At 40.3% G+C, this 24,025-nt stretch overlaps 1 protein-coding gene across 2 annotated transcripts in view; it reads right to left on the bottom strand.

Moving 5' to 3' along the window:
* The window catches only part of LOC120521723 (NACHT, LRR and PYD domains-containing protein 3-like), a 106,011-nt gene that overhangs the window by 40,374 nt on the left and 41,612 nt on the right, over nucleotides 1-24,025 (bottom strand). For both annotated transcript variants that reach the window (XM_039743127.1, XM_039743132.1), the window contains exons 5-6: nucleotides 21,957-22,022; nucleotides 20,682-21,867 (exon numbers count right to left, since the gene is read on the bottom strand). In XM_039743127.1, coding sequence (XP_039599061.1) covers nucleotides 20,682-21,867; nucleotides 21,957-22,022 — 1,252 coding nt within the window. The remainder of the gene's footprint in view (nucleotides 1-20,681; nucleotides 21,868-21,956; nucleotides 22,023-24,025) is intronic.

The raw sequence follows: 24,025 nt of genomic DNA on the forward strand, positions 1-24,025 counted from the left end.
TGAAACTTTAACTTCATTTAAATAATCTATATTGTTAATAATTAAAGGACACAGTGTTGCTACGCTAGCAAGGATCTGGTGCTCCGCTCACGATTGTTCCTGCCTCGCACTGTATGCTTCACTGGGACTGGCGTGAAGGATAGAATAATTAAACATGTACTACAAAGATATTTCGATGTTCCTTAACAGTTTTTAATAAACGGTGTTATAAGCTTACAGATGGATTAACGTCCATTACAGAGCTGATTGTGTGGCGATCAGTTACTTGGAGAAAGATAAGGAAGGATAGGAATTGGAGGTTAGTAAGTTTGAAAGAGACAGTACTGCAGGGGTGGCCTTATTATAATAATAACTAGCAAAATACCCGCACTTCGCAGCGGCGAAGTACTGCATTAAAATTTTTATTAACAAGAAAATTTAACCTTTTCAAACTGAGGGAAAATATGCCAAAAATTATTTGTTAAGGATCTCTTTGTATACCACATTGTGAGTTCGGCCCTCCGGTTGTAACATGACCAAGCTGTGCGCTGAGCTTACTCTTGAGCATGTAACGTCCAGTTGGCCATGTGAACAGTAATCTTATCTCAAATCTCACAGCTTGGATTGCTGCTGTCATAATCGGTTTGAGTTTCATGGTTTGTTTCAATTACGACAGTATTTGCAGGATTTGTTGTGTTGAAGTGACATTTGGTATCTGTCAAGCGTTGTAAGCACACAACCGGTTTCATCGATAAAATCACATCCATCTTTTGAGAGTTTAAACATTCATAAACATCACAGCGTCCACTACTGAAATCGTCACCTGTCAATCTAAGATGTTTAAGAGGCATTGGCGGTTGTCGAAAGGTGTAAAATATTTGGCCATTTCGGTACACTTGAAAGCGACAACTGAACAATTCAGCGGCAGCCATCAACTCACATGCAGATCCATCGGTGAAAGACTTAAGCATTTCACTCTTCTAGTGCTCCTGTGTAGTCTAATTATCTCCTGTACCGTCATCAGTCCACACCTTGAACCTGTCCCAGTCATTCAATACATAAGACAAAATGTTCCTCTGGATATCAAGAGTGAGCCTGATATGGCCGTGCAATATGTAACAAAGAGAATGGAAAAGGTAGGTGCCATCTCCGGGCATGGAAACCACTCGGTAAGTGACAGTTCTTTGATCGATGGTGATCACCTCAATAGACATGTTAATGCGGGTACGGTTGGAATGATAAAGGAAATGGTTACCTGAATAATGTAAAGTAAGTCTAAAATACCTATACAATAACTATAATTGTAATAAACAAACAATAAAAAAGCGGAGAAGCGGTGGATTAAACAAAAAGGCTGTAGTTATCAGTAGGGAGACGTGAATCCTGTGGTGAAGCAAGGAAGGGAATGTAGAGACCGGAGCAATGGACAGTCTTATATAGGCAGGCAGCCAACAACGTGGGAGGCATTGGGATGGGGGACCCAACGCCGCCTCACACGGTGACCGAGCTGCAGGCTATGGATGTATATATGTACGTAAGTAGGATTCAGTTAGTGTTGGGAACCCGTGTACCAAATTTCTTGAAGATGGGCCCATAAGTAACAAAGACTGTTGAAAAGTTCAATATGGTGGCATCATACCACCAAAATAAGTACGTACATTGGTTTCGGTTAGTTCAGGGAAGCCTCCTATCAAATTTCGAGAAGATTGGGCCATAAATAAGAAAGTTCAACATGGCGGACGTTGTTGACCGTTATGACCATTGCGCGTAGAATTTCGAAATGAAACCTGCTTAACTTTTGTAAGTAAGCTGTAAGGAATGAGCCTGCCAAATTTCAGCCTTCTACTTACACGGGAAGTTGGAGAATTAGTGACGTTGGAAAGTTCCATATGGTGGCCGACAGTGGTGTCATACCAACAAAATAACTACGTACATCGGTTTAAGTTAAAAGTTTAATATGGCAGCCGACAGTGGCATCATACCACCAAAATAAGTACCAAATTTCAGCCTTCTACCTACACAGGAAGTTGGAGAATTAGTGACGATGGAAAGTTCAATATGGCGGCTGACAGTGGCATCACACCACCGAAATAAGTACGTACATTGGTTTCGGTTAGCGCAGGGAAGCCGCCTACCAAATTTCGTGAGGATGGGGCCATGAATAAGAAAGTTCAATATGGCGGATGTTGTCGACCATTATCGACCGTTATGACCGTTACGTGTAGAATTTCGAAATGAAACCTGCTTAACTGTTGTAAGTAAACTGTAAGGAATGAGCCTGCCAAATTTCAGCTTTCTACCTACATGGGAAGTTGGAGAATTAGTGATGAGTCAGTGAGTGAGTGAGTGAGTCAGTCAGTCAGTCAGTGAGGGCTTTGCCTTTTATTAGTATAGATGTGCAAAAAGCACCTTCCACTCCACTATATTCATAAATCAATAACAATAACAAATACAATAAACAATCCTCCTACTCCCAGACACATTGTTCCCTTCCTCCCTACTCAGCTCCTCCGTCTAGGATTTCCCAGAGTCCTTTATAGTCCATGACCCGGTCAGTGTTTGCTGTTTATCGACACATTTAGAAGACAAAAGACGATGAAGAAGAAGTGGGAAGCGTTTTAAGGTGGGATGGATCTATGAGTTTTTTCGTAGGCTCTGGTAATTCTAGTGTTAAAAAGTCAAACAGAGCGGCCCTCTTTGCAGCTGCCCTAGAGCCATTCACATTTAAACTCCCAATGTGTAAAGACTGCATTGATGATACACAAATGGGAGTGAACAGTACTGCACATGTCAACCAAAAATAAAGAAGATGCAAGAACAGATCCATTATTTCTGAAAAATGGACTTTCGCACCCTGCTAATAACAGCCTGGTTGTTTCCTTCTGGTCCATTCCCAGACACATCACCTTCTGAGCGGACACTACAAACAATAGAAGGTCAGGGACATGATCCTCTACTCTATTACCCCTCTTACCTTCAATGAAGTCTAAAAACTTTTTAATGCCTGCAGTGCTATACCTGCCACCGAGTCTGTATTGGGACGAGGTCGTACTCCTCACTGAGACGTCAGTGTCACCGCCGTTGTGCTTACAATCACTCAGGTCACTCACTCTGACTTCTAAGAGTCCTGCCATACCCTTTGAGATGGCTCACCAGTCACGTGACTTTCCTTTGCAGATTTTTTAGTGTCTGATTTTTCTTTTCGTTTTCGAGTGCGAACTGTGAATTCCTTTTCACACCCCCCACTCCTGCAATCTCCCTCTGATCAGTCTCACCACTCACACTCACTGCTGTCTCACTCCTCTGTCCTTCCACAGATCTCATCTTGGTGTGCTCAGTCAGGCACCCGTCTGCACTTGCTGATGTTTCTGTATTCACATCAGTAGCCTGAGCTTAATTCACAGCGGGGCCGATGGCCGCGGATCTATTTGTGTTAACCTTCGCCGTCTTATTCCCACCGCTGCTGACCTCCGCAGTCTCCAGCTTATCTTTACTCAGTTCTCCATCCACAGACTCGCACTGGGCACATTGAACTGACTCGTTTACAACAGGATCGCTGGGCTCAGCCAACGCATTCCCTGCAGTAGTCAGCAGGATCGTCTCAGGAGCGACTGTTAACACTACAGTGGGGAGCAAATCAGTCACAACCTGTGCTCCAGCTACAAGCTCAGTTACCTCTGCAGTCTCCTCATCCTACATACTGTCCACCTCCTCACCGCTCTCATACTTCGTCTCATCGCTCTCTGAAGCAGGGGCAGCATTTCGGCCCACTGGTAAAACGGTCTCATTTTTACATTGAGAGGGCTTGTGTCCGGCCCTCCCACAGTTAAAACACTTCATCGAGTCCGAAGTAACAAACACCACATAATCACAGCCATCAACCTGGAATCTTAGAGCAACATTAATGTCTTCATTCATGATGTTCAATACCATAAAAATCTGTCTCCTAAATGAAACAACGTGTTTCAATTGTTTCATTTTACAGCCCATCGAAATCATCACTACATCCGATAGAACTTGGGCATAGCGGCACAGTTCCTACACCAAAACATCATTCTTTAGGAACGGTGGGACATTTGAAATGATAACCTTTTCTGCAGGCGCTGACAGAGGTAAAAGAGGAACCAAACCGTCATTAATAATAACCCCTTCGTTGACAAAAACCACCACTGCCTTATTCATTCTTGAGGCTGAATGAACATTCTTACAGTCGACAACGTTACCGACAGCCACAACACACTCTTCAGCCGAAACGTGTGGCTCTATCAGTACTTTAGCCCCATATCGGCGGGAAAGATTCTCATAAAACTTAGGCATTAGACCAGGCGAAGACCCTTTGGATGTGGACATGGTTACACAAGCCAAAGCCACGTCTTATCTGACAAAACCCCCAGATATAGAAATAAAAGAAGAAATAAAAGATACAAAAAAAAGGAAGAAAAACAAAAATTTACAGAAACACAGAAACGCCAACCTCAAATGCCACGACTCAGACACAGCCACCCCAGACCACACTAATCGAAAGACACACCGACAGCAAGACAGTAGAGATAGATAGATAGATAGATAGATAGATAGATAGATAGATAGATAGATAGATAGATAGATAGATAGATAGATAGATAGATAGATAGATAGATATGTGAAAGGCACATATGATAAAGATGATGAGGGGCTTCTGTTTCTGGTGGCAGCTTTACTAAACTGGTAGACAGATGTGGGCTGAAGTCACATCCAGGGTCTGTCATAGAGTTGGGGTCTATTGCTATAAAGAATAACTTTGCTTATATTTGGAGGGCTCTGCTTCCTGGTGTCAGACAGTTCAAGCAGGTGAAGGCCTCTGCAGGGTCAATCTCCATGGCCAGGGCCACAGAAATCTCATTGCTAACTGCTCTATCAATCTCATGGTCTTTTCTGACCACATTCTGGTCTCTCTTCAAGTTTCCTTTCCTTCTCCTAATGTCACTGGCAGCGTCGCCCCTTCTGTACATAAATTTCTTTTTGGTTTTGCTACTGTTTCTGTGTTGTTTCCCTTCTTTTTCATATTCGCCTCCATGACAATGGCTTAATTGCATATCATTTACAAATTTAATTCACTTGAGTGTAATCATTCTGTAACAATATAATGGTGCATGGAATGAGCAGACTATTCCAACTACCATAGCTGCTTTAGTGTTGTTATAAGACATCAGAAATGGAAGAATTACAAGAGAGTGCATATTTATAGATGATGATGACTGGCTTCTAAGTCTATTTCGATTTCCCAGAGCTCTCCTCTTGGCGCTGTGTGCTGAACTGGCGTCGGCTTTACAAAGGCAGACTTTGAGGAATTGCACTCTACCTGGTCCCTTACAAATTCTGTCCACTCTCGGGATTTTAACCACAGGAGGCTTTCAATGTGAACTTGCTGACTGATCGGAAATTTCACAAACATCACTGAGTCGCACCATGCCAGCTGTATAGGATGGTATTATCCTCTTGTCATCCAGATAGATAAGATTTACTTACACTGTGCTTGAAGTGGGAAACATAAAAGAGCATTTCGCAGCAATGTAAAGTTTTCTAAATCTAATTGCAGTGGTCAGCTGCACACATTGCTATTGCAACAACAAGTTACATCAGTGAGGGATGAATCACCAAAAGAATGAGCTGCCGTTACATCATCAATAGCAGGAGCGCCTATAAAAATGGCAAACCCATACAATACCCGCATGTGCTTTTGTTTCAACTAGCGTGACAAAAGGCAAGCAGTCCTCAAAGAGGCATGTAGAGAACAGAGAATCAATCCGTTGTAGCGCTCAGAGTCGATGCTCCACTATAAGGGCGCCTTCAGTGAATGAATCAGCTTATGTAAATAGAAAGCATTTCCACTCCATTAATGTGCACAGAAAGTGTGTCTCATTGCGCAGGCATGTAGTGTGCTGTATAATGTGGCACACAGTCATGTCTTGCCCGTACCTGAGGATATATGACATGGTATGATGACCCTGACCCTGACCCACCAAATAATCAGCCAATTCAGACAGCATTACAACTTTGTTAATTAGCAGAATGTAAAAACAGATAATCAGATGCAGCATTTATTTTTTTAACCAATTCATTTAAATTGTGCTCAATATCACATAGTACAGCACTTATAGTCCTTATTTTATTGGCCATATCTCTTACAGCATCCACTATTGCATTTTGTGACTCCAGAACAGTCCATCAGCACACAGCCAGATGGTCACCCAGTGGTTTCCGAGGCAGAGGTATGTGAGAAGCCAGCAACTGAAGATGTGGTGGGCACAGCAGCACCATCACTGCTTGAAACAGCATCCTCGGCACAGGGGTCAGCTTTTCTAATATTGTCTAAAACAAAATAAACAGACGGTGGGCTGCGACTCACAATTACACATTGACTGTGATATCTGATCTGACCACTTCTTTTTTATTTCAGGCTATGTGCGACTTTCTGAACTTGAACTTTCCAGTGTCTCTGCCATGCTTTTGTTGCTTATACCACTGCTTAAGCCAACAAATAGTACGTTTTTATGTTTTTCTTTGCCTCCACTTGACATTTGCTTAAATTCTTCTTTTCTCACATGCCTTTTTATTGTCTTTTAACCAAACACTGAATAGAAGGTGATATTTATATTGATTTGCATATTAAAATATGTGAAATTCTGGGAGGAGCCGGGGTGGGGCTGTAGGAATGTGCACGTGTGTTAAATTTCATATTCATTGGAATTTATAAGGCGGAAATGCATGGAACTTGGCGTACACACTGATTTATGTATCTGGATTTTTTTTGTCCGTATGCACATTTCTAGTTTTGTTCATATGCCATGTTTTAATGTGAATTCTACACACTTCGTTATACATGAGACGCTCTGTCTTTAAGGCCTCACTATTACCCAGGGGTCTCATGTACAAAACGTGTGTAAGCCATTTCCTAAGCAAAAGACAGGATTTATAAAAGGTGAGCGTGGCATTAAAATTAGATTAAAGTTTCAGTCATTCATAGTCTTACACAGACTTGTTTGGTGCTGCCATTTTAACAACTTGAGGCAGCAGGAGAATGAAGTGAACTGGAAATCTCTTTTCTTTGTGCATTTCAATGACAATCTGATGTCCATCTGTCCATTTTCTAAACTTCGTTCTTCTAACCTGTAACAGAACAGGTGTCGTGTCATGTGAGTTCAGGGCGGAGGTCTCTGTAATGAGGACGGCTTGAAGATGTCTAAATTTACTGATAAGTCAGGTGTGATCAGGAAAAAGGTCACAAATACAATTAAACATATTTAACACTAGAATTACCAGAGCCTACGAAAAAACTAGTAAATCCGTCCCACCTTAAATCGCTTCTTAAAATCGTTCACAGCTCTCCACCAGCGTCTTTTGTCATCTAAATGTGCTGATAAAAATCAGGCTGCAAGTAGCCGGCTATTCCATCCCCCCACCGACTTACAACGTGCACAAACTTCTCTCAGCTCATGCCTTGATTGATTATCTGGGAGTGAAGTGGAGTTTTAGAGTGGAAATAATAGATCAATATTTGGAACACACGCATTTCACGTGTGTTCCGTTTCTACAGTAATCCATGTAAACACATTGTTAAAACAGAAACTTTTTTATATTCTACTAGTAGATGACAAAATGTAGGCATAAACTATATAATGTATTAAGCCTGAAGTATCAAAGAAATACTTTTTCTGTAAATTACACCGGCTGTTACAGAATGAAATCAAATGTACGTTTTTATTCTAAAATAGTAAGACTAAGAGCAGTTCACTTCTCAAAATGGAGTGGTGCAGGATCGAAATCGGACCTTTTGATTCCGGCAGCTGATTCTATTGTGCCACAGAAGCAGTCATAGTAAACTGGTGTCAATGTTGCATGTTAAGGCGGCTTTTTGTTTCTGCAGTTATATTTTTGAATAAAAGCGCAATTGTTGTGTTAGATTTATATCTTTTGTGAAAGTATTTCTTTGATACTTCAGGCTTCATACATTATATAGTAAAAATGCACACAAGACTCCAGATGAGGCCTCACCAGTGTGTTATAAAGGTTGAGCAGAACCTCCTGTGACTTGTACTCCACACATCAAGGCTCTATATAACCTGACATTCTGTTAGCCTTCTTAATGGCTTCTGAACACTGTTGGGAAGTTGATAGCTTAGAGTCCACTATGACTCCTAAATCCTTTTCATAAGGTGTACTCTCGATTTTCCGACCGCCCATTGTGTATTCAAACCTAATATTTTTACTTCCTATGTGTAATACTTTACATTTACTGACATTAAATTTCATCTGCCACAAATCTGCCCAAGCCTGTATGCTATCCAAGTCCTTCTGTAATGATATAACGGATTCCAAATTATCTGCTAATCCACCTATCTTGGTATCATCTGCAAACTTAACCAGCTTGTTACTTATATTCCTATCTAAATCATTTATATATATTAAAAATAGCAGCGGCTCTAGCACTGACCCCTGCTGGTCACCACTCTTAACATCGGCCAGTTCTGATGAGGTTCCTCGCACCATCACCCTCTGCTTCCTGTGTCTGAGCCAATTCTGCACCCATCTAAAAACATCACCCTGAACTCCCACTTCTTTTAATTTGATGCCCAACCTCTCATGTGGCACCTTATCAAATGCTTTCTGAAAGTCCAGATAAATAATATTATAAGCTCCACTTTGATTGTATCCTTTTGTTGCCTCCTCATAGAATTCCAGCATGTTAGTAAAACACGACTTCTCTCTTCTGACCCCATGCTGACTGTTCAGAATAACTCCTGTTCTTGCCAGGTGTTGCTCAATCTTATCCTTAATAATTCCTTAAGTCCTGTGATGCAAGTTAAGGTTACTGGCCTATAAGTTGCTTGGATCTGCCTTGTCACCCTTTTTATATAATGGGATGATATTTGCCATTTTACGGTCCTTCTGAATCTCTCCAGTGCGCAGTGACTTTCTAAAAATATGTGTCAAGGGTTTATATCTGTACTCACTAGCCTTCTTAAGAACTCGAGGGTAAATATTATCTGGTCCTGGTGATTTGTTTGATTTCAGCCTATTTAATCTGAGCAGCACTTCTCCCTCTACAATTTCCAAATCCCTCAGTACCTCCTTAGTAGTCTTGTTTACCTCTGTGAGGTTATCCACTTCCTCACTTGTGAAGACCTCAGAAAAATGTACGTTTATGGCATCCGCTATTTCATTGTCTGTATCTGTTAATTCCCCTTTACTATTTCTGATGCACTTCACCTCTTCCTTGACTGTCCTTTTACTACTAAAATACTGAAAGAAGATCTCAGGGTCGTCTTTCGCCTTATCTGCTATATTCCACCTCAACCGAGTTTTAGCCTCCCTGATATCCTTCTTAATGGTTACCCTCATGTTCTCAGACGCTCTACGAGACAGGTGAAAGCACAGATTTCCTGGGACCGGACAATGCAGCATCATCTCCAGCCGAGAGCGAAAGTGGGAGCGAATATGCAAGTGATTAAGGCCAGGAGAACTCATCAATTCCAGAAGCATCATTGAAACTGAAAATGGCCATACCGTCCACGATGTCAACTACTACTCACGAGCCAACAAAGTTGACTCTAACTGGTCTTGCCACTTCACCTGCGGAGGACAGAAAAGATTGAAATGATCTGTTTGAGCTGAAGACGTTAATATCATATTGAAATAGCTGAACAACTGGCAAAGGCTGCAAATTCTGAATGCAAAGTGCTTGGAGACAGACTTGCTGCAGTAGAAGATGGATGCAGAAGGAATAATATTAGAATCAAAGGTCTCCCTGAGAATCATGAAAGTCCAAACCCAGTGAATCTCATAGCTGAACTATTCTCTAAAGTAATTGGAGAGGAAAAATGAAACAAATCAGACACCAAGATAGCAGCAGCTTACCACATATGTTGATCGAATACCTCAAAACTAAGGACTCTCATCGTGCTTTTCGAACAATGACAATTTAAACTACAGATAATGTTATTTCTCAGACAGAAACAAGAAATTATATTTGAAAATAACATTTGTATATTTCCTGATTTCTCACCTTCAACAGTTGCTAAACGTGTTGCATTTTATAACATTAAACAGTAATTATGGAAAGCCAAGATAAGATACAGCCTCTTAAATCCTGCCAAACTGATATTCAAGGCAAGTTCTATATTTTTACTTCTACGGAAGAAGCAGAAAAAGAGCTAAGAAAACTGATCCCGACACTTTTTGAAAAACTGATACTGATACAATAACTATACATCCTAATTCCTTCTCGGCCACATTTGTTTATGTTTTAATTATTATTATATGCATATATGTATGTGTAATTCTTTTTTTTTAGTGGACTGTTTAACATCGTAGCCTTGGTTTATTGTATTAGGGCTTACTATGCTTATCCAGGGCTACTGTTTAACATCATTACCTGGGTTACTCTCTCAAGAATGTTCAAGATTATATTTTATGCTTATAGTATTTGGACTGTATTATCAATCTATATCTCTATTTTGATCCTTATATGCTGCTGCTGGGAGGCTTGTTTTGTTTTGGACGTGCTCTGTCTCTAGGTATGTCAGAGGACTGGGACTTTATGAAGTGGGGTCCAGGCTAATGTGGGGAGGCAAAATGGGGGGCCAGGGGACTGGGTGGGGGGAGAAAGAGAGCAAGCTATCGTTAATCGATCCTTTTAATCATTATAATTCTAAGTACCAACATAACAATAGGCTTCATGGCAATAACTCTTGGAAAAACTGGAAATTAAGGTCAAAGCTGTCTTATCTTAAATTAAGACTACAAAATGACAACAAAAGTTCAGAAGCAATGTCTCCATAACCAAACAGTTAACTTTGTTAGCTGGAATGTTAAAGGTCTCAATCATAAATTAAAGAGAAAGAAAATATTCTCTCACCTAACAGGTCTAAACACAAAAATAGTATTTACAGGAGATCCACTTATTAAGCAAGGATCAGTTCTGGCTGCACAGACTGGACTGACCAAATATTCCATTCCAGCTTTACAAAGAAAACAAGAGCTGTGGAAATTCTTATACACAGAACAGTCTCATTTGTGGTATCAGATGTAGTATCTGATCCTGAAGGGAGATATCTGATTGTCATAGGTAATTTATTTAATTGTAAAGTGATTTTGACAAATATTTATGCACCCAATGTTGATGATAGGAAATTCATACAAAATGTATTTGCATTCATTCCCAAAGTGAACACTGGCTGGGGACTTTAAATGTGTTTTAAATCCAGGCCCAGATAGGTCTCCTGCCACAGGGCCGATGAAATCTAATACTGCAAAGACAATTACACAGTTTGTAATTGACCACAACTTATCAGACTCCTGGAGATTTCTAAACCCAAACTCAAGTACATATTCCTTCTACTCACCAGTGCATCATTTCAACTCAAGAACTGATTATTTATTTGTAGATAACAATCTCTTGCATATGATTTAATCTTGTAAGTACAATGCTATTGTTATTTCTGTCTATGCCCATTTTATTTTGGAGCTAAAATTATTATGCCCCACATACTCATTTCACAGACGGCATCCTAAACCAGTTTTATTAGCAGATGAGAACTTTACAGAATTTATATCCAAACAAATCAGTTTCTTTCTAGACACAAATACATCCTCGGAGGTTTCTGCAGGAATACCCTGAAGGTTTTCTTAAAAGGACAGATTATCTCAAATCTTTCCCGCAACAATAATTTGGAAACCAAGAAAGTATCAGAGGTAATCAGCGAAATTACTAGAATAGATCAAGAATATGCCAGGTGTCCAGGTGAAGCACTTCATAAGGCTCTGCATTCAGAACTCAGCCCCTCAATAACTAAATAAACTGAACAACTCATATTTAAATCAAGAGATTATTACTATGAACATGGAGAGAAAGCTAATAAGATCTTAGCTCAACAAATCCACAATCAAGAAGTTTGCAATGCAATCCCAGCAATCACCAACACAAACGGAGACAAAATCATTGACTATTAAAATATAATGCACACATTTAGAAATGAGTCGGAGCTCTAAAACAAGAGAGAGTGCACCGGCTGAAGATGATAGAATGTCTGAAGACAGTGTCAGTAAAAATGTGGAGTTGAGCACTGAAGAGGAAGTTGTGTCAGTCGTTAAAGTGGCACCGGAGGACAAAGTCCTAAAGATGGCACTGCTGTGCCTCCTCCAAAACAGATGTAAAAAATGAGGAGAGCCTTTGAAAGCAGCCACTGACTGAGAGAACACCTGAAGGGACTGGTGGTCAACAAGAGATACTCACAGAAGGACAATATAGTGAACAGGGCCAGGTAAAGAAAATGAAAGACAAAGCTACTAGCAGTGGACTAGCAAAAAAAAGAGTAACAAGGCAGAGAGTTTGGCTACCATTGCCACAGGTCAGCAGAGCACAGACTGCACCAAATGTAAAAGAAGTGTGAGAGAGGAAGAGGAGGATGAGAGGAACAACTCTGATGAGTCTGACACATCAGTCAGGGCTGACCGTCCATCTCACATGTGTTTATTTTACATGGGGGTACAGTATCGAGAGCATCATGCAGTTTCTGGAGTTTGTAAAAGGGAAGCGTGGAGTCAGCATTATCAACCACTTTCCTGACTTCAATTTATTCTCAAGTTTGGCAATACATGTGATACACTGGGTTGTTAAATTAGGAATGGCTAAAAAAGAGGCGCTACATTTGAAGAACATCACCAGCAAAGTGAAGCACTCCTTCAAATCACAAACACAATGATAACAGGCCGATTAGTAGTAAAAGCACCGAAGTGCGCTGAGTGTCAGTGTGCTATGAGGTGCTTTAGTGCGATGGAAATAAACAAATCAGTCCAGCCATGACGTTCAACATACAATCTGAAGTATCAGAAGAAGCAGGAGGATAAAGCCCCTCTAAAGATGGCAGGGGTGGTGTGATATCCCGTGTAGTGGGAAGTGGCCCCAACTTACACTCTGGACATCTGATAGTTTATGAACCGAACAGGATCAGTGGAGAGAGGAGGCACAGACAAAAAATGAAGGGTGAATGGTGCAAGTTTAATTACGAAAGTGCGGTACAACCAAAATGCAGTAGTGTCAGGTGGGCTTTGAGACACACTCCTTCAACACTGACACTTCTTCAGAAATAAATAAAACCATAAAAAATATGGTGCATTTACAAAACAGTGCACTCCTACAAAAACTACACACACACTCCAATTATGAAGGTTGTCTTCTTTTATCTCTGGCTCAAGACGCTCCTCCAGCAGGAAAGAAAAATGCACAAAAACAAGTGTGTGTACATACAAAACCAATTGCACCACACCTAAAATCAAAATGGTCCCAGCACCAAATAAGTATATATACCTCCACCAAAAATGATTACTAGGGGAGATATATAACTCTATATACAAAAGAATATATCCCTGTTGGCCGGTGACTCCTTAATATAACCAGCAAGATTGTCCAGCCAATCTGCCAACCCATCTACCTCACGCACCTATCCAGGTAGACGCTAGCATGTTCACGCCATGCCCCGGGCAACTATGTGTTTAAAATCGAAACCAAGCTCAAGCACAACCGTTGCCAACTCACCAGTAAGTAAAAGGATTTCTTTACAATATGGGATCCCCATCTCTGACTCAACGTAGTTGATAATGCCGGCTTTTTCTTTCAGACGCGCCGCACCTCAAACCGCCTAAGCTGGGCAGGCTGCGAGGACACCGGTGTGTAAAATAAACACATGCTGAGGAGCCCATACTGGCCATTATACCGGCTCCATGTGTGTCCAGACACACCGCGCCTCACAGTGTTAACCCGCTAGATGGCCCCGTGTTCCCGCGGCAGCGTCCTCAACACACAAACAGTAAGAGCATTTCCTTATAATCATATAAGTACCGCTGCTTCGATTTCAAGGCTGCTTCAACTTAAATTTGGTAATGCACAGGCCGCACATTACCACAGGTGGTGAAGAGGAGCAAAGTCCTCAAAAGAAGCTCATTATTTAGTGATCAGCCTACCAACAGATCCTCACATGTGGTCATGAGCTCTGAGTAGTGAATGAATGAAGACATTCAGGAGGATAAGGGGCTGAGACCAGAGTCCTGCACCGGACTATTAAACTCCATCTCATGAAGAAGGTAAGTACTTTAGAAATACACAAGGAACTCTGAACTGAACAACCATGAGAGGTAGATGAGGTGGTCTGGGCATGTGATGAGTATAACAAGAAATAAAAGGAATTCAACCCTGTAATCAATGCATCATCTCTGTATTATAAAAAATAAAAATCCTGTGGTAGGGAATGACTAAGAGACGATACGTGATCTTCACATTAAGATCAGGGAAGACATTTAAAAGAAACCGCAAGATGAAAGAGAATGGCCAAAGAGCGCCTTGTGGGGACCTTAAACATGAGACTTTGTGCCAAGAGATTGACCCAGGACCGTCTCGTGATGACGTGGAAATTGAGATTCTTGAAAGACAGGCCCTACTTACAATCAAAATAAAAAAATCCCAAATGCAGCAAAACATTCAGTTGTGTGAAGGATTTGAGCACACACAGATCGAGGGCTCTCAGCACATATAAAGCGTATAAGGACAATACATTATAAATGAAACGTCGATGACTAAGCAAAGAAGAAAGCAGCGCAGAGAAAAGAGACTCAAAAGCGTTGGAGAGAAAAAGGAGCAAAAAAGAAAAAGAATAATCTAGGTGTAAATTCAGAAAATAAGGAAAGTAATTATCAGCCCGGAACAAGTGGAATTGAAACAAAAAGCAGGTCCAATCCAGCTCAGAATTAAAAGACAAAGAGTAAAACACAAAGTGGAACTTCATAAAGATGTTCACAGACGTTGGTGCTATACGGTACACATTCAGAGCAGGTTGGAGATTATGAAAGCAATGGAATTCAAAAGGCTCAAAAAAAAACAAAAAACAGCGTAATACACTTGTGGAGAAAGTTAAAGAATATGAAAGTAGGAAAATTAGAAAGTATAAAAAAAGAAATTAAAAATCGCAGAAGTGCAAACAAACGGAAATTATTACTCACAAAAGGGAAAATAATCACCACGGACCAGGTGTCATTAACAAAAGCAGGACAAAGTGAGGTCAGAAATAAAAGACAGAGTAGAAAATAAAGTAAAACGTCATAAAAAGGTTAAAAAACAAGGGGGCCAAACACATTCAGAGCAGGTTAGAGAAAATGAAAACTGGAATTCAAAAGACTCAAAAAAAAACATAGGCGCAAAACACATGCAGAGCAAGATACAGAATATGAAAGCAAAAAAAAACGACAGTGTCAAAACAAAGACAGTAAAAATTGCATTAGCGGAAAGAAAGAGAAATAATTACTCAGAGAAATAGAGACTAGAGATCAAATATATGGACATAGGTGATACGGTATGTCAGCAGTATGTAAATATTGTAAGGCTTTGAAGTTTAAGACAGAGAATTTCAAAAACGGGGTTTACCTCACATGCATTTATTGGTTACTTTGTAAAAAAAAATTATTAACTGCTGATGGTGTAGATAATTTTTTTTGTGCTGAAATTCAAAACAGAGAAACCTATCCTGAATTATGGTACAAAGTCATTAACACGAGAATTACCAAAGCTTACGAGAAAAATTCTTGCCCACCTTAAATCCACTCGCACGTCTCTATTCAGCGTCTTTTGTCCTGTGAATGTGTCGATAATCCCAAGCAGCAAGCAGCCTGCTATACCATCCCCCCTTTCCCAACTGTTTGTCTCTTGTTTATCAGGGAGTCAGACACCTCGAGCTGCATAGGCTAAAACAATATATTGTTATTTGGAACACATGCATTTCACGTGTGTTTCGTGTCTACAAAGATCTATGTAAGTGTAGGATGACAGAAATGTTGAACGCATACCTAAAAGACAAACTTTTTCCATGTTTTAGTACTAACGACAAAATGTAGACATGAAATGTATAATGTGCGAAGACTGAAGTCCAAATATCAAATAGGCACTTTCACAAAAGATACAAGCAGAGTTGGGTTGTAACGAGTTACATTTACTCCGTTACATTTACTTGAGTAACTTTTTTAATAAATTGTATTTCTAAGAGTAGGTTTACTGCACCATACTTTTTACTTTTACTTGAGTACATTTGTGAAGAAGAAACGCTACTCTTACTCCGCTACACTCGAATCGTTACTTTTTTTCCATTATATACGCTATATTCCAAACATGCACAGCCGGAAGGCGGACGCTGCGTATTCTTTAGCTAAAACTCCCTAAACTGTTTCCCATTCATTCTCTATGGTAGTGCTAATCCACTACCGATGCAATCTATTTTCTGTCACTTCCGTTTCTGGGAGCGCTGTTCTGTGCTTTTCGCCGCTCTGCCTGCCTGCCTGCCTGCCTGCAGCGTCTGCCTTCATAGACATGCTGGGGAGTTTTTCTTTTTTTCTTAAGTAAATTGATAAGTTTAAAATGTCAATCGCAGTTATTTCTGTTGATTAATTAATGCTTTCATTGATTATAGCTAATACTGTTATCAAGTGGTCGCTATTTTTGCCTGTTGTATACAATTTATCTAGCGTCTTTCACATCTATCTCCACTCTCACTCTCATTGTAAAATACATATACATTATATATAAAACGAAACTACTATATAGCTAATACTGTTATGTATCTGTCTAGTGCCTTCTCTGTCTGCCAATTATATAAGTGCCTTCCCGATCTATCCATTTATCTAGTGCCTTTCACATGTGAATGTACTCTCACTTCCTGCTTGCCTTTCTGCCACACCTGTTATATAGTGCGTTTCACATCTATCTATCTATCTATCTATCTATCTATCTATCTATCTATCTATCTATCTATCTATCTATCTATCTGTCCTTCCCTCTAGCTGTTTTTTTTCTCCTGACAGTTTTATATCTTCTATTATACAGTGCCTTCCCAGTTTATCTGTCTAGTAACTTCTCTGTCTGTGTATTATTCAGTGATCTGTCTGACAGTGTGTGTCTTACAGAACTTAAAAATAAGAACGATTATAAGGATACTTGTTCATGTTAATTGCAGTCTCGCTTTTTAAATATTTTAAACAGAGCATCCCACATCTATTATACAGTAACTGTGTCAACTATCCGCGACTGGTCAGTCATGGTAAAGTGAGACTTGTTGTACGTGCACAAGCTGCCTTGTTCTAATGTTATTTTCTATCAGCTGTGCTATTTGAAGGGCAAGTGAATCTGCAGTATTAGACTGTCAGTGTGCAGGAGATCTCGTCACTGTAAGAAGTTTGTACTGTTCAGACATACATGTTACCTACTGTAGGTATCGGCTTCAAAAGGTTTGTTGTGAAAAACTGAGATTTGGAACTTTGTGTTATTTGTGCATCTTTATTTTGTAAAGATGTTATTTATTTTTACTCATTTTTTATTTTATTATTTGGAAATAGCAGAATTTGCACATTGTTTTACATTTTTGTCTGTCTTACAACATTTCTAAAAATAAATAATTTATTATGTTCAAACAGTTACTCAGTACTTCATTAGTCTTTTAACCAAATACTTTTTTACTCTTACTTGAGTCATTTTTTGGATGACTACTTTTTACTTCTACTTGAGTAATATTATTTTGAAGTAACGGTACACCACCTCTGGGTACAAGTATAACACATCAAGTGCACTTTTATTCAAGAATATAACTGCAGAAAAAGAACCCGTGTTAGTGTGCGACATTGACACACCTTTGATTCGGCCGCTTTGGTGGCACAACGGTATTAACTGTTGACTGGTAATCAAAACTTCACGGGTTTGACCCCGGATAAGTCCGTTTTGAGAAGTGAGCTACTCTTATTGTTACTATTTTACAATAAAAACATACATTTCATTTCAGTCTGTAACAGCCGGTGTAAATTTATGATACTTGTAAAGGTTAGCATTTTTTTATTCAGTTTTGTTCTCTCAGTCACGTTCACACTCACCCTGATCTGACACTACTGTTTTCAAATAAAGACGTGCTATAACAGAGGTGAACAAAGATCGGAGAAAGAGAACACAAGCCCTCCCCGCAAGAAACGTCCACTCACATATAAGAACAACACAGCTGCACCAGGCGTAAAGGTGAAATATGGCACCGTTTGGATACAGGATGAAGTCCGGCGCCATCATGCCAGTCAGTTTGCCCCACACCTGTCCTTCAAAGAAACAGCACGGCTTACAGATCTCGCCAACGTATCATGCAAACTCCTGTTTGTGATTATGTTTTGTGATGGTCTTTACATAAGAAGCATTTATATGTTACTTATTTAAAAGCCAGGTTGAACGTTATCTACCTCGATGTATTTACGTATCTTCCTATAGTGTAAAGTCACAAGTAGACTGAAGAGCTTCCTCTGTTTGATCGGTAAAGGCATGCTCACAAATTACACGTGTAATGCCACAGAAAATGCCTGCTGACACTTTAGTATGCAAGCAATGCTACGAGAATGCAGTTAGACTTTTTTTGGGGCACATGCACCGTCCAGATCTAAACACTAGCGTGGAGAGTCACTCGCATACTGAAGAGTCTCGGAAAGTCTTTTACCCGTGGGGTGACTGGGATCTTTTCCTGAATAAGATCAAACACAGTTGTGTAGGATGAGACAGCTGAAGTCACTTCACTACACATGTACTGTGTCAGTGTGCCCGTGTCGATCAAACACAGGAAGCTCTGCAGTTTACTTGTGCCTTTACGCTGTAGGAAGTAGAAAAATTACGGTAAATAACATTCGATCTGACTTTTATGTAACATATAAATGTTAATGTCTTGGGCACATACACCATCCAGATCTAAACACTAGCATAGAGAGTCGCTCGCGTACTGAAGAGGCTATAGCTGAAGGTGGAAGCTGCCGTCTTTGTACTTTGTATATAACAGCCAGATCAAATGTTATTTACTTATTTACCTTTATTTGTTTACTTACTTCCTACAGAGTAAAGTCGCAAGTAGACTGCAGAGCTTCTCAGGTACATATAAAGTACAGCGACGGCAAAAGTGCGACATACATTCTTTCTTCGATGTAGAACTGTCGTCATCATCTAAGTTCACCTCTGTTATAGCGCGTCTTTATGTGAAAACAGCAGTGTCAAATGGAAGGTGGGGGGGTGGGAGAGTGAACGCGACTGAGAGAATAAAACTGAATAAAAATAAAACAAAGCAAACCTTTCATCATAAATTTACACAGACTAAAATGAAATGTATGTTTTTACTCTAAAATACAGTAGTAATAAGAGTAGCTCACTTCTCAAAATGGACTCGTCCAGTCAACAGTTGATACCGTTGCGCCACTGAAGTGGTCGTATCAAATGCGTGTCAATGTCGCACCCTAATGCAGGTTGTTTTTCTGCAGTTATATTTTTGAATAATAGCACATTTATTCTGTTATATTTGTACCTTTTGTGAAAGTGTTTATTTGATCTTTGGACTTCGGGCTTCACACATAATACACTTCATGTCTACATTTTGTTAATTATTACTAAAACATGAAACGTTTCTGTTTTAACGATGTGTTTACATAGATTGTTGTAGACACGGAACACACATGAAATGCAAGTGTTCCAAATAACGATATAGTATTTATAAAAGGTGTAATTTTGCTTGACTTCTCACTCTATACAACTCTAAGCAACTGACACGCAGGAAAACAGACTTAAGCTGAGAAAACTGTGCGCCGGTGGGGGAATGTGATAGCAGGCTGCTTGCTTCTTATCAACACATTTACAGGACAAAAGATGCTGATGGAGAGGTGCAAAGCGATTTAAGGTGGGATGGATCTACAGGTTTTTTCGTAGGCTTTGGTAATTCTAGTGTTAAACACATGTCTCACTGACCTCATTAAAAAGACTCAGCATATTGGGATTTGCAAGATTCCAAATATTGTTTTTACAGAAGTTCTGAAATAAAAGTGAAAATAATGAAGATAGATAGATAGATAGATAGATAGATAGATAGATAGATAGATAGATAGATAGATAGATAGATAGATAGATAGATAGATAGATAGATAGATACTTTATTAATCCCAAGGGGAAATTCACAACAAATAGCAACAATTCAACATGTATGTCTGAAATACCAACAATTCAAAGAAAAAAAAACCTTAAAAGTGTGTATCTGGAAAACCAAACACGGGGTTTGGCGAGCGAAGTGAACGGGGGCGAAGCCTCCTAGTTGTGAAAAATCAAACCTCCAACTTCCTGGTCATCCATTTTTTGGCCCACAGTCTGTCTGCAGATGGTGCAAAGGAACTGGAGATTCAATGATTCTCTGGGATTCTGCACATTCTCTGCACTCTCGTGAACACACTTTAAATTTAATTCTCAGCCTCTATGGTCACATTCACACAATATAATGTTTCACATCGTTGTTTAATTACCCGCTAATGCAGTAAGAATATGAGAATTTTTATCCATCTTTTTAATCTCCTGATCTACACCAGTGGTACTGGCTCATCGTCTGCACGAGGGGTCTTTAATGACTGTAAGACTCTGAAACAGATACAAGAGTGTGAGGTCAGGATGGTTCAGACGTGTTGTAAAGGATCATTGAGAATGAGATGGTATAGTTATCATGTCATTAGCGGTTGACCTCTTCTCCTGTTGAGTGGGTGGGGCTTATTAGAAAGTCCTATGACAGTGGAGCTCAGTGGCCTGACACAAAGTACCATTACTGACAGATAAAACTCGTCAAAGTCGCATCACTCACCAGACTTTACTGCAGCAGCTGAGCCCCGGCTCCAGTATCTTGATGCTCTCAGGGGTCAGAGGTGTGCCTGACATATTAAGTTCTTTAAGTTCTCCACAGCAACTGATGACAGCAGCCAGGACAGCACAGTCCACAGCAGATAAAGTCATGTTGCTAAAGTCCATCTTTAAATCCTCTCCAATGGTGTCTCTAATTAACTCCTTATTCTCAGCCTCACAGAGCCACTGACCTACTTGCAGAGCTTCATTTTTGGCTTTTTCAGGTGTCATGAAGTGGCTCTTCAGTGCAGAGCAGATCATCCAGCAGTATGATGGACTGAAGCACATGGTGTACAAGATGGTGTTCTCCTTGACATACTGAAAAGCCTCACCAGCCAGAGCAGTGTCACCAAAGAACTTCTTAAAGTACATCAGCCTTTGTTCAGGGAAAAACCCCAGGATCTCTACAAACCGATCGACTCTTTCCAAGTCCATGGCTTCCAGCACTGTTGGTCTGCTTGTTATCAGGACTGAACAGCCCTTCAGTAATGTCCGACTGACCAGACTGGTGACCAGGATGTGGACAGGCACCTCAACATCTGGGTCTGAGCAGAGCTGACTCTGGGTGAAGTCCAGTTTGTGTTTGTACTCATCCAGTCCATCGAATATAAACAGGAGAGTTTCAGGATTCTTCAGAACATCTTTCAGTGGATCATTACTGAGATATTTATAGTGCCTTTCAATCAGTTTGGTCAGTGACATTTGTGGCTCATTCTCATTGTCTAGGAGGATAAGCTCTATAAATTTAAACAGGAACACAAATGCAAACCTCTGGTAGTGAGTGCCTCTGGCCCAGTCATACATGATCTTCTGAATCATGGTGGTCTTTCCTATTCCGGCCATCCCACTGACCACTATGATGTTGACTGGATTTACACTTACAGGACTTTTCCTAAACAGCTGCTCAATGCAGATTCGTTCACATTTCTCTGCTGCTTCTTTCTTCATGAGTTCTTCATGAAGCCTACCAGTCTTCACAAGTTCATGTTCAGTCTCCTTATGGTTTCTTTGGTCCTGTTCAATGGCCACCAACTCTGTGTATTGAGTCTCAAAGCCCACAGCTGTGGTGTGTAGATCTCCAGAAGTAGCCTGAGCCTCCACAGTCCTTGTGGATTCAGACACAGTTTGTCTGTGTTTCTCATGGAGATCTAGAAGTCAAAATGAGAATAAATGAGGAGACCTGATGAGCACAGGACTGGAGGAACTGCTGAGCAGATGTGTGAAAGTAAGGAGTTACCTTTAATATGAGGGTCAAGGGCAGGTGGCTCGTTTCTGGTGTCTATCTCCTCTAAGAGCTTCAATCCTGTAATAAAAGAAATAAAGACAGGTGGATCAATCACAGCTTGGGGGGCATCCTGAACTTTATAAAACTGGGCTCCATTATTGTAAATGTGTATAACTTTGATGAATTAGTGATAGACATATAATGGGACATGGGGGCCACACCAGTGACATGTACCCAGTTTTTTTGGAAGCTGTTAGTCATTCACATGAAGGAGACACCAGAAATGAGAAAATCCACTGAGTAGAATAGTGGGCATATTGAGAGCAATGCCAATGTAAAGAGTCCAGAGCAAAACTCAGATAGGATGGACAAATAAGAACATCAGAGCACTGGACACATGTGCAATGTACAAAAACAGGCCAATTCAAATTACAGCATATCACTTTTCACATTTACTTACATTAAACTTCATTGTCTATAAATCTCCCCACTCCTGTATTCTTTTTAGGTACTGTAATAATTCAACTAATTCTTCATTATCTGCCCTTCCATCTAGTATGGTATAAGTGTGAAATTTAACTTATGATATTCTTATCAGATTGTGTATGTAGTATATAGTATAAAGAGCACCAACTCCAGCACTGACCCCTGAAGGACACCACTTTTACCGTCTATACATCTCCAAACCCCGCACACATAGATAAAGAGACTTGAGCTGGGAGATTTTTTTGCCCGAGTTGAACTCTGGTGGTGGGGGGATAGCAGGCTGCTTGCTGCTTATGCTGATCGAAACCTTTACAAAACAAAAGAAGCTGAGAAGGAGAGGTACAAAGGAATTTAAGGTGGCCCGGGATTACAAGTTTTTTCGTAGGCTTCAGGGATTCTAGTGTTAATCAATTTGGAGAGATGCAACTGCAAGTTCAAGAAAGCACAAACCCTAGAGTTTCAAAAACCTCTCAGTTTAAGTGTGCTTTCGGTACTAAGTGTGGCACGTCATATCAGTCAAGCACCGTGGCACCAGCGCCTTCATCGGCAGTCACACATGAACAGTCGGAACTCGATAGACTCCTACAAAAGCATAATGAGCTTGAGTCTATAGTGAAAAAGGGGAACGACTGAAACACCTTCCACTAGCGCAAGGGCTGACACTCAGAGTTCCAGACAAGATCTGATAGATGTGCTCATGCAAAATCAAACCGAATGTTAGAAGACAGTCACTGAAATGGCTAAAATGTTAGCCAAAAAAAAGGAAGCTAAGATGTTAACACTTCCCATTTATGGAAAAGCTTTGACAAGGGTAGGTCACCTCTAAAGTACGGCCAGAGATCAGGAAGTATCTTCACTACAAGTATTTCTGATGCTGCTGAAAGGGGGACTCGAGAAACCTCCGTCAAAAAGACTGTTACTGACTTCTGTGGATTTAAAAAGCCTTGTGTATTCTGCAATAGCCAGCATACTCTCATTGAATTAGTAAAGTCAAAATGTTACCGCATAAAGAAAGAACTGACTTTTTAAAATCAGGAGGTTTATGTTTTCGCGGTCTCAAACAGGGGCACCTTGGTAAGAATTGTAAAGAATGAAATGTCAGACATGTTCTTTGCAGCACCCAGATATCCTGTATATAAAAAAGAGGATGGAGCAACATCTACGACTACAGCCAGGGTAGCAACATCTGCTGGGGGGTAAACCGAGACTGGAACTTGTGCTTTTACTGGGGCCGGAGAAGAATGTGTACTGCATGTGGTTCATGTTAAGGTAAAAATCTAAGAAGAGTGAAAGGTATGTAGAAACATACGCCTTTATAGACCTCGGCAGTACAGTAACAATCTGCACTGAAAGGCTCCAGAGACAGTTAAACCTTCAGGGGAGAAGAACACAAGTACAGTATACCTCAAAACTATGAGTAACTATTATGATGATGATTCAAACATGCTAACTGAATGCTCTGTCAGATTTGCCAGTCTGTGGTCTCAATGATGATGAATATATTGATTTGTCAAAGGTCTTCACGCAGGTCTCCATTCCAGTGAACAGAAAAAGTATTCCTCTACAAGAGGATATCGAAAAGTGGTCATATCTTA

The sequence above is a fragment of the Polypterus senegalus genome, chromosome 2 (assembly GCF_016835505.1).
Source record: "Polypterus senegalus isolate Bchr_013 chromosome 2, ASM1683550v1, whole genome shotgun sequence".
NCBI classification, from domain to species: domain Eukaryota; kingdom Metazoa; phylum Chordata; class Cladistia; order Polypteriformes; family Polypteridae; genus Polypterus; species Polypterus senegalus.